The following is a 12587-nucleotide window of genomic DNA, read 5'->3' as shown; positions in this document are numbered from 1 at the left end:
TGTACAGAACATACCTTGAGGCTTTGGCCCAGGTAAAGGTGGGCGTGTCTTAGGGGGTGGAGGCGGGACATCCTGAGGTCCGTTCTCAGTTGTGCCATTGCAGTGCTGAGGTTCCAGGGGTCCAGGGTCAGAGCAGAGGTGCTGCGGGGTCTCGTGGGCTCCAAGGCAGGGGCCTGGCTCAAGGGACAGACTCTTGGTTAGGAGCCGTGGACTGGATGTGGACAGGCCTGACAGAAAGAGAGAGTGCAGACTTGCTTTGATTCAGAGAATCTGAATAAAGGGAATAAACCATGCCTAATGATCTTAATCAATTACAACCAATAACTGAAGTTAATGTCTTGTTATTGGTTTCATTTGAGTAGATTTTGGCCAAAATTTGGCTTTTTTTGAGTTAAAATACACCACTCTCTCTTTCATAGCCAGAGCTTTATGATATAAAAGCAGTTTTTGTAGACAATACAATGAGTTCCGATCAGGGTTGAAAATGTGAATAAATGAAATGAAACAACAGTTACTTGTAAGTGTAAGTGACACGAGTAATGCAAATTCAAGAGCAAAATAGCATATCTGTCCCGGTTCATACATCTCATAACAACATTTAACATCCAAATATTTTCTAGGATGATTTTCTAGTTTTTTTCCCAGAACAACATTTGAAAAAGTCAGCAAAATGATGAGGAAATTATACAAAATGTATTTATGATCAGTTTACAGAGAGACGGACTGTTTCATATTATGTGCCATAATGACTTGTATTGTTTATCACTAATATGCGGAAAATACAGATTCAGTCACGTTCAAAAGTCTGGGGTCGGTACGTTTTTTCAGCATCATTACTCCAGTCTTCAGTGTCACATGATCCTTCAGAAATTATTCTAATATGCGGTTTTGCTGCTTCATGAAACATTTCTTATAATAATCAATGTTGAAAACAGTTGTGCTGCTTAATATTTTCAGATTCTTAGATGAAAAGAAAGTTTAAAATAGTAGCATTTATTAACATGGTTAATGTCTTTAATGTCATTTTTGATTAATTTAATGCATCATTGCAGAATAAAAGTATTAATCTCTTTTTAAAAAACGAACTGACCCCAAACTTTTGAATTGTAGTGTAAATAACCCAATTTTAATCAGGACAAAAATATTCGTTTTTAATAAAAATAAATAAAATAAATGTTTCATTAATTTTTCAATAATGCAAAAAGTGCAATACAAGGCTAGTAGATCCATTCAAAAAGTTGATTTAAAAACTAACTGGTTAGTGGGTACCCTCAAGTCTTACGCTCATCATTACTAGCATGATCATCTCAGACAGCAAACACTTAAAGAACCAACAGGAGAGAAGAAAACAAGACGGGCAAATTCAATTCAGCCTAATTTAATGGAGCCGGCTGGGTGTAATGGATTACAGTTGGGCTGAGTGATGTGTCTGAATGCCAGAAAGCATAAATGTACAACAAGTTTTCACACAAATCACCTCTGGGTCAATAAAGTCCAGATCCTGAGATAAGTCCAAGTAAATACTCCACATCAATCTTGGGCTTAAATTACTGCTGACAATGTGAACATGACATCAAACTGTGTAAAAAGACTTCTGGGTTCGCAGTTGAGCGGTCTGCGCCCTTGTTGTGCCATCGTGTGTTAAGTAGGTCAGTGTGTTAAAGTGCCAGTCTCGACTCTGTGTATTTGCCTGTTCAGCTCAATCAGTGTAACACATTTTGAGATGGATCAAGTGACATAACAAAATTCAGAGCTTAAACACGCTACAAACGAGGCACACGTAAATGCGATTTGAACATGGGCTTTGATATTAAAATGATCAATAGTGGAGTTTGATATTAAAATGAGCGTGGACAGGAAATAAATTGAGTCGGAATTTCTTAAAGTTGCACGGACGGGTCAGATGTTGGGCAGACCCGCTGTCTAGATGACGTTGCCATTTTAAAAAAAGCCCGTCTGTCCCCCTACAAAGAGCTAATTGCTTCCATATGGTGACACTCATACCAGCTAGTGCAGGCAGGGGGCTGAAATGACTTCCACATGCTCCAGCAAAATTACTTAAAGGTGAAGAAAGTCTAGCGAAGGAGAAACCAGAGTTATCCTAGCCGCAGTTTTGGATTTGCAGCGCATGTTGTTTTCCCCCATGTGCTCTGAAAACGGTCCTGTATGGGAAAGGGATGTGTGCTGTGACCTACAAGCCCATTTGAGTCGGGACGGATTAAATATGTATCAAAAGAACAGGCCCATCCAAAACACGACATCTGCCTTTGAATTTTTTGATTTTTTTTTTGTAGTAGTAATTGTCTTCTTTTGTTGCAAATAGCAGGACTATACTATGCAATGGTTGCTAAAGTGCTCTTTTAAGTAGGCATATAATTGAGTGATATTGTAGATTTTATTCATATTTATTTATGAATATTTTCAATTAGTTCTAATTTTGTGTTTTTGTCATTGTTTTGTTATTTTAGTACAGTAAGTTAAGCCAAAGCCAAAGACTAGATATACAAAGACGGTGCACTCATAGAATGGGAGAAATTGCAACGCACAATATGGCGAAATAAGTCTTCTAAATAAAAGAACCAATTGGCAATTGATAAGGTCATTTTGCGCGCTTATGATCGCACGTGTACATTGGCTAGTCCAGCCTGAAAAATGCAGTTTTTTGTCATGATTTGAGCATTTAAAAGACAGATGTTGTCAGATTTCATTGGCGATTTCAAATATGAAATGTAATCGTAATCTTAGTGAACAGCTTTGGACAATTTGATGTTTCCCCATTCAAAGAGATGAGAGCTGCACTCGCATGACTATAGAATAGCTGTCCGAGAGGCGTTTTAAAGATGGCCACCGAGTGAAATGATTTGCCTCATGCCTGCTACAGATCCTATAAGATCTTTACAAATCACACTGTACAACATGGATCTAATAAACTTTGGTACGACATGTATAGAATGTACGATGATGACACTCATTGAATCGTAGGCCACGACACAAGTTAGTATAGATTAATAAAACGTCATCAGCATGCGCTTCTGGTAAACAAATAGAGCAAGATGAATCGCACTTGCCAATTGTGGTTTTTATGTGCACTGAAAAAAAGAGGAGAAAGCAAAAGAGGAGAATATGGATTATGGTTATGATCATGGCTAGGGAAAAGAGGCTAACTTGGCATGCCAATTTTGCAAATGGTATCTGCTTGGTTACAAACATTCTTCCAAATATCTTCCTTTGTGTACAGCAGAACAAAGACATTTATACAGGTTTGGAACAACTTGAGGATGAGTACATTTTTGGGTGAACCATCCCTTTGGTTTTATGAGTTTGTTCAAATGCATAACCCTATGAGCAATAGTAATGCCACAATAAATAATAGTGCTTCCTCAGTCATTCAGTCAATCTTAAATTTCTATTCAAAAAAAATGTTCTATTCTTTTTCCATAGCAGACAGAGAGAGAGACAAATATTTCCATTTAGTGGCACAAAGCCTGAAGTCAATCAAGCCACAATGTCATTGAGACATCTAAACAGAAAAATGCATGAGTTTTAATGATTACTAGCAATGCATGCTCATACTACAAATTGAATGTCATCAAAAATAAAGCACTGCTGAAATACGCTTCATACAAGCATCTTCTCTTTAGAGAAGTTTACTTCTGACTGACTGATATTTTCATGCTCCATTTCTCCTGAAGGCATAAAGTGCAGACATGGGGCTTTTAGGGCCACGAGGATAAAGGAGAGACAGACATACTACTGGGGTAAAATATGCTGTTCTGCTCTTCTATTCAGAGCCTTGAGATTAATCCATGAAGTGCTTTGGCTGCAGTTTATTAAAGGAATAATTCACCTCCATTTTTGTCTTCACCCTCATGTTATTCCTAATCTATATGAAAAACAAATGTTAAGATTTGTGCCATTTTTATGCCAGTTTTAAATGTGGACATTTATGCCACTTTTTAGTCTTTTTTTGGAGCTTGTTGACTGGCCCTGGTCAGAAAATGCTTTCATTGTAGCAGCTCAGATCTTCTTCAAAAATATAGTATTTTGTACAAAAGAAACTAAGAGTGGGAGAAAAAAACAAAACGATTATCACGATTCTGTCTTCAACGATTCCGATTCAATTTTGATTATTGCTTGAAATGTGTTTCTTTATTATTTTATATTTGCTTGTAGTGTAGTTTTGATGCTATATTGAAAAGCAATTATAATTATGTAATAAAAAAAAATTAAAAAAAATGTGATATTCAAAGAAGGGTTATTATTGTTAACTAAAACTATTAAAAACATATCTGTTTATTTAAATAAAGCTGAATATATATATATTAGTTGAAAAACTTAAACTAAATGAAAATTTGAAATATTGCCTTGGCAATAAACTAAAATAAGTTTAAATTGAAGCACTAAATTTATTAAATGGAAATAAATAAAAACTAAAACTGAAATAAATTAAACATAAATAGCAATATTAAAAAAAAATGACAAAAGCATATAACAAAATGACAAAATATTAAACTAAAATTAACAAATAAATAAATAAAAGCTAATTCAAAAACATTAATAAAACTATAATAAAACTAAAATATCTTTGACAGTCGATTAACTCAATCAATAAATAAATGAATACGAAAAAAATGTAGATTAAGAATAATTTGGAATCGGATCAGATCGTGAGGTGCCTCGAATAGCCATACATATACATCTTTTGAAACGACATGAGGGTGAATAAATCATGACAGAATTTCCCTTTTTTGGTGAACTATCCCTTTAAGAAACTCAAATGGGAAGCTCCTGTGATGGAGGTCTGTAAGGATAATCTGAATTACCCATGATTCAATAAAACATCTGCCTCACCACCAGCCTCACCACCAGCCTCCCTAACACCACTTTGAAGACATTCAGAGCCAGATTGAGCCTATTGACTGCAGCCGTTTGCATTTCAATAACAATCGACTTGAAAGATTTCCAATCAAAAATCAAAGTCCCCAGTAAATCTATACAACTGTTTAGCAATATGTTAATGAGCAGTTAATTAGTTAAGATCACACCTGAAAGAAAGTGCCAACAGGGCTTAAACCAAAAGGAAACGTTCTAGGGTCAAACTCTGAGTGTGAAATCAGGAGACGGAGAGCAAACATGATGAACCCTGCACCTGCACTGTAAGGAAGTGACTGTTGCAGATATCCACACATTAGGACCAAGGTCAAATTCTTCTCCTAAACGGTGGCAAGAGAGGTCTGTAAAATATGAGCTCTGGTGCGGTGGAGGTATTGCTGTCTAGGCACTGAGGCACAGCGGACTCGCATTTGACAACCTCTGCAGAAATCTCCACCCCGTGGGTCTGATCTCAGGATGGCAAGATACACCTTCACAATTCAGATTGATGTCTACTCTACACAAAACACAGAAACACTCTTATTTGAATGATGATTCACTTTTCAGCTTGTCAGACACATATTCACTGGCTTTTCACTCAGCGTGAAGTATTCAAACCATGTGGCTTCCTTCTCAGCTAGATTTTTTATTTGATTTTTTCAATACTTTTATTCATAAAGGATGCTTTACATTAAAGACAGTAGGCTAAAGACTTTGATGTTGTTATAAAACATATGTATTTCTATAAACGCTGTCTATTCATTAACGAATCATGAAAAAAAAATGTATCAGGGTTTCCACAAAAATATTAAGCAGCACAACTGTTTTCAACCATGATAATAATAAGAAATGTTTCTTGAGCAGTAAATCTGCATATTAGAATGATTTCTGAAAGATCATGTGACACTGAAGACTGGAGTAATGATGCCGAAAATTAAGCTTTGAATCACATAATAACATATACACAATATTACTGTTTTTACTTTCCAAAAACATTCAAAAATCTTACCGGCCCCAAACTTTTGAAAGGTATGAATGATAACAACATCACAAATACTGTGTGGAATACTCAAATTCATCTATATCTTTCAGTATTTAATGACTTTTTTTTCTGAGGAAGATCTCTTACTGAACAGATTTGCCCAAAAGAAGAAGAAGAAAAAAGATTATTGGAGAATATTTCACAAGAAAATAATATTTCAGTCGTTCTACTTGGTAATTATTTGTGAAATTTACTAGCAATTTCTGAGTGAAAATTGTTCAAACACCAAATATTCATATTTTTTCAGTGTATCTTAGAAGGCAGCAATCATGTGGGCCTATACCTTGCAAAACACTTAGCATCAGACAAAGCCTTAAAATGCCGCCTATGTTTTGGAACAAAGATAAAATAGGATGCTTGTGGTTAGAGATGTGTCGGTCTGTTGGGAGATGTCTATAGATCAGGGCTTCCTCGTGTTACAATAACATGACCAGTCAGAATCCCTGTGCCTGTCAGTCAACTCAGGATCAATAAGACATTTAAGAACCACATCACTTTGCTGATTCATCTGTCTTATGTGACTTTCCATGAATATTTTATGAGCTCCGATATAGAATGGGAACGGGCTCCTCCAAGATTTTATACCTGCTCATCTCGACATGCAGGGAATAGAAAGCGTAACGGCAAACATCAGGCCGCCATGGCTACGCAAAACAGCAGTGAAAACAAACTTTCTCTTTGATAATATCTATTCCACCATGAGCCGAGGGATGTGTTGGAACAGACTATTTTTATCGTGATCAGGAGCTTGTGCACTGACAGGACAGTCAACACGCCGTCTCTATACACAAGCTGAGCCTCAGCAAAGACTCGCTCTCATCTAAACACAGCTAAAACGCAAGCACAGATGACACTGAATAACAATGCACAGCCTGTGAAGTGGAAAAACCAGTCTATTACAGCACCCCAAAGGCTTTCCAAAAATCTGCAGGGAAACATTACTGGAATCTTTGGAAGGTTTGAGAAAAATACTGCAGTCAGAACTACAGATGGTCAATCATGTACCAGGTGTCGACTTCTTCTGTTAGTGGGTCAGACATCAGCAAAACACCACTGCACACATCTGTCTGTCATTCTCCGGTCTTCCGGTCACTACCGGTCACAAGTTTGGAATAATTAAGCTTTTTTTTAAAATGTTTTAGAAGCAAAGTGAAGTCTATTCTGCTCACCAAGGCTGCATTTCAGACGATACAAACTCTGAATCCACATGCACCAATGCTACAATCTTCTATATGTCATAATCATTTGTTAACAAACAAGTATTCATTACTTCCATGAGCTCATTCTTTCTGCCTTACATTATTACATTGTTTAAATTAATAAATGTTTAGCTAACTGTGATTTTTATATATACATTTCTGAAATACATAACTACATAAGATCACTCTAAATTGTAATGTTGACTCATGCATTTTCTGTAAAGCTGCTTTAAAACGATGTGTGTTGTGAAAAGCGCAAATTGAATTGAATCAAAATGCAGTAAAAACAGTAATATTGTTAAATATTATTGCAATTTAAATACACAGTTTTTTATTTTAATATATTTTAAAGTGCTATTTATTCCTGTGATGACAAAGCTGAATTTTCAGCATCATTACTCCAGTCTTCAGTGTCACATGGTCCTTCAGAAATCATTCTAATATGTTGATTTGATGCTCAAGAAACATTTCTTATTATTAGCTAAATTAAAGGGCCCACTGAAGTTCCTTGAAACGCGCAATGGGGAGGGGCATATCGAACACTCCTCCCCTTTTTAAGAATAGCCAATAGCGTTTAGTTTATTTTACAGTTTGGCCAGAGCCGTTGAGTTCGGTAAAGCCGCCGTTTCCTCCTAATCGTGAACAGTTTCTCCTCCTAAACTCCTCCATATCGCTTTAAAATATAGCATACTGAATTCAAATGGGTCTGATATGTTTTCTGGTCTGCGCCGACTCGCGCACATGATCCGCTCTGTGCTATCATGCCTCTGGACCGGAGCTGCGGCAGTTCATGTGACACTAATAAAACCAGACTTCATTCGCCCCAATGGAAAACATATTTACACTGTCTGAATTGTTCCCTATCCCATCTATATTGCACTATGTGCCATTCACAATCACCATATAGGAAAAAGTAAATGTGTGAACAATTGACCGATTTCAGCCGCAGCTTCAGTGTCTATTTATAATAGGGGGCGGAGTTTTGGATTCTAGAGAGCATTTGATTAGACAGAAAATCTAATGAGAAGCTGAAGTGCAGAGTGATATCATCAAAAGCATTGATCCATATTGGCGGAAGTGAGAGACATGTACGTTTTGAATGCTTACTAAATGCGAATGTTGTCATTGTTTTGAAGCACACTAGCTTATAGATAACAGTAAGGCTAACATATTCATACTAAAAGCCCATTTTGATTTCATGGGGACTTTAAAAACAGTTGTGCACCAAGTCAGCATATTTTACTGTATTTTTGATCAAATAAATGCAGCATTGCTGAGCATAAGAGACTTCTTTCAAAAATGTTTAAAAAAATCTTAACCATTCCAAACTTTTCTATATAAATCTAAACAAATCCACACATAATTCAATGCATTGCATGAAACTAAAGCATTAGCAATTCCATGAAAGTTAACAGTGTTTTAGGGGAATGCTTGTGACGAAGAAAGTTGGATGAATGGATTTTCGGAAGAGTAGTTCATTCATTTCCCGAAATGCAGCAGACTAAAGGAACGCATTGCTGAAATGGATCCTGTAGTCAGGCACACCCACTCTGTGGAAAGCTGACAACAGGCATTGTTTTGATGTATCATACAGTCCCTCTTGACTTTTTAAAATAACAGATTGTCAGCTCATCAGACACGGTATGAAGAAACAGACATTGCATTTCACATAGCCAAACCCCGACAAAAACATGGAAACACCTACAGCTCACATTCCCTAATGATGACAGGTGTAAGCTGTCTTTGCATCATCAAATAACCTTCAAAAAGCATGCACACTGCAAGCGCAGGGGTCGGCGACAGCAGTAGTAGACCCCTGTAGACTCAACCGCACACACACACACACACACACACACGTCTACATGTCAGGCTGCACTGCATGTCTCCCTGCATCCGTGTGCAGCAGGCAGTGATGCACCAGCCTGCAAAATGTATGTGAAGCGCCAGCAGCACGGCACAGACAATTCAAAATGTGCATGTTGGTGTGATTTATCATGTGCATTGACGTGCTTATCTATCACAGGTGTATGTCATTAAAATGACCCTCTTGCATGTAAAAGCCCATCCCCCTCCACCAAAAGAGAAAAAAATCTGAATAAAAGGCATTCAAATTTCATCCAAACCTAAAATACACATCTTATGACAATGCATGCTAAAAATAATCCAATGTCAATCCAAATTATTAATGAAAAGACAGCAGATGGTGAATACACCCACTTTACATACTGACACACTGAACTATTGAACATGTATGATATTCCGGCCATGATGGTGTAGGCTAGTATATGATGTTGCATGAGCAAACATACAACATTGCATATTTCAAAACAATTAGTACGATTCCGTTCATAAAACCAGTATTACGCCTAATATGGCGAAATAGAATATGAGAAGCAAAAACGGTTCTTACCCCGAAGCACACTGGTTTTATCCATGTACATCGCGCAGCAAAATACGAAACCAGTCATTAAAATACAGAACGGGGAGACACAATCCCCCCCAATCACTCAAGGACGAAATAAAAATCAAATCAATAGGATTAACGGTATATAACACGCAATTCCGGTTGCTCCTCCAGTCCACCGGCGAACGATCTAAGGCGCGAGGAGGATCTGCGCTCTCACGCGCATCTCCAGCGCCTCACAACCAACGCGCGATTACTACACAAACCCACCGCAAAACACAACTTAATGACGCCAAAACGACACTAAAACGAATATTTGAGAGGTTTTTGCAGCGGTGGCCATGATGACACCGAAAATGCGGATATAATAAGGAAATAAAATGCACCCTCGCGCCCCCCACCCCTCGCTGACTGCCCTGACACACACACACACACACACACTCACAGCAGCAGCAGGACCGGGTCCCTCCTCCCCTCACCATCATCTTTACCATCCTCAGCTCTGTTTCCTTGACAACAGTTTAGAGGGTTTAATTTGGACTGTATATATTGTGATATGGCTAATAATATCATTCAAAGCAAAAATTCTACAATTATTGTGTCATTTGAGTCAGTATTTGCTGTTCTAAATTCTACATACTGGAGACTAGTATACAAAAAAAGTGCCTTGGCAATACTATATGGTATTTGACATATAGGCCTACACCATGTTTTATTACATCTGCATCATGTTTATTTGTTTGACAAATTATCTTACCCTAGGCAACTTACAGTTTATTCAAGGAACATATTTTAATAAATATTAGGATGCATAATTTATAGAAGAAATACATTCATGTGCATTTGCTGGGAATCAACTAATGACCTTGGCATTGCTAGTCTATGTTAAACACTATGGCAATACAGTGATGATATAAGATAATAATACTATGGTACTTTGATATACACCACAGCAGGCCTACTAAAATGAATGTTCTCCAAGGTATTTCTAAGAAAAATATAGGAGTACGTATGTCAACATTTTTTTTAAATAATAATAATTAAAGAAATAATAAATAAAAAACATGGTGCAAAAGTGCATCCTTTAGTTGAGCTGCACACAAATAAATAAAAGTGCAAAAATATAAAAGCTCCAATCTCAAAAACGTGAATAAATATAAAACATATTTATTCAGCAAAAATAAAAAAATTATATAAAAACAAAATATATAAAATAATATTAAAAAACTTCTGTAGCTGTAACACTCAACATTAGAAGTATCAGTAGTGTATATATATATATATATATATATATATATATATACATACATACATACATACATACATACAGACAGACATACATACACATAATTGGTTTATCTAGGTTATATATCTATATCTATATCTATATCTAGGTTGATGTGATTAATTGAACTGATGCATTTGAAGTGTAAGGTTTGGACAGATCAAGGGCCTTGACTCATGGAATAACCCTCTTATAATTAAACCGCATGTGTGGCAGTGTGTAATTAGGTTCTCTTAAAAATAGCCATCACCAATGATCACGCACATGACCCTGTCTGTCATCATCTACATTTACTGAGTTTAACCAGAGACTGTATGAGGGGGAGGAGACACGCCACTCGTAGGAAAATGAAGAAAAGAAACCATAACACTTAAAGGGGCAGTTCACTCAAAAATGAGAATTCTGTCAGTAATTCCTCACCTTCATGTTGATCCAATCCCGTAAGACTTTCGTTCATCTTCGGAACACAAATTAAGATATTTTTGATGAAATCTGAGAGCTGTCCCACTCCTTCATAGGCTTCTAGGTAATTTCATTCTGCCGGCCCAGAAAAGTTAGGAAAGACATCGTTAAAATAGTCCAAGTGACTACAGTGGCTCAACCTTAAGTTTATCAAGCGACAAGAATACTTTTTGGTCGCAAAAAAACCCAATAATAACGACTTTATTCAACTCTTCATTTTCTTCCGTGTGGGCCTCTGAGTGAGTTCACTAACTAAGAAGATAATGGCTTATAATTAAAAGCCACTTTTGCATTGTCTTATGCTTAGGTTCATTGTCCTGTTGAAAGGTGAACCTTCAGCCCAGGTTCTGAATGATCTGGACTAGGTTTTCATCAAGGCTATCTCTATATTTTGCTGCATTGAGCTTGCCTTCCCCTGACGAGTCCACCAGACCCTGCCGCTGAAGACACCCCCACAGCATCATGCTGCTACTATTGGGGTGATATTGAGCAAGTGATGAGCAGTGCCTCGTTCCTCCATACATGATGTTTAGAACTAAGGTTCATCAGACCAGAGAATGCTGTTTCTCACAGTCTCAGAAAGACCTTTAGGTGCTTTTTTGCAAATTCTAAGTGGGTTTTTGTGTGTCTTCACTGAGGAGAGGCTTGAGTCTGCCATATACAGTTATAAAGTTTCTCCCATCTTCATGGAGCTCAACCAGAGTGATCATCAGCTTTCTTGGTCACCCAAAGACTCTTCTCCATTGATTGCTCTTGGAAGCTCTTGGAAGAGTCTTCTTCCATAAAGGATTAACAAGGCTTCATGCTTCTGAACCTTCAATGAAGCAGATTCTTTTGGTAGTCTTCCTCAGATCTGTCTTGACACAATCCTGTCTCTGAGCTGTACAGGCCTCATGGTTTTTGCTCTGATATATGTTTTCAGCTGTTAGACCTTTTATTGAGAGGTGTGTGCCTTTCCAAATCATATGCATTCAATTGAATTTGCACAGGTTAACTCCATTCAAAGTGTAGTAACATCTACATGTGATATTGGAATGCTCAAATTTCAAGTGTCCCAGAAAAGGGTATGAATACTTATGCAAAGTAATTATTTCAGTTTTTTTTTTTTTTTTTATCAATTTACAAAGTTATCACAAATCCGTTTTTTTTTCTTTGTAATTATGGTGAATGTAGTGTAGAATTATATATATATATATAAAAAGTAATTTACAGCAGTTTAGCATAAGTCTGCATAAAATGTGGAAAAAATGAAGGGGTGTGAATACTTTTGCAAGGCACTATATGCAAATGCAAAACCTAATAGAAGTAATTAATTATGTCTAA

At 36.9% G+C, this 12587-nt stretch overlaps 1 protein-coding gene across 5 annotated transcripts in view; it reads right to left on the bottom strand.

Moving 5' to 3' along the window:
* fgd1 (FYVE, RhoGEF and PH domain containing 1) overlaps positions 1 to 12587 on the bottom strand; it is a 46650-nt gene that overhangs the window by 16774 nt on the left and 17289 nt on the right. Inside the window, exons 1-2 of one of the 5 annotated variants that reach the window (XM_082187557.1) lie at positions 11223 to 11506; positions 15 to 227 (exon numbers count right to left, since the gene is read on the bottom strand). In XM_082187557.1, the coding sequence (XP_082043683.1) occupies positions 15 to 227; positions 11223 to 11259 (250 nt within the window). In that variant the 5' untranslated portion in view covers positions 11260 to 11506. Of the gene's footprint in view, positions 1 to 14; positions 228 to 9523; positions 9956 to 11222; positions 11507 to 12587 lie in introns of those variants that run through there. The other 4 variants (XM_082187556.1, XM_082187558.1, XM_082187554.1 and 1 more) reach the window with 4 other exon arrangements.

This window comes from Leuciscus leuciscus (genome assembly GCF_965113295.1).
Source record: "Leuciscus leuciscus genome assembly, chromosome: 13".
NCBI lineage: Eukaryota > Metazoa > Chordata > Actinopteri > Cypriniformes > Leuciscidae > Leuciscus > Leuciscus leuciscus.
The sequence above is the reverse complement of the archived record's forward strand: the minus strand, read 5'-3'. Positions and strand labels throughout refer to the sequence as shown.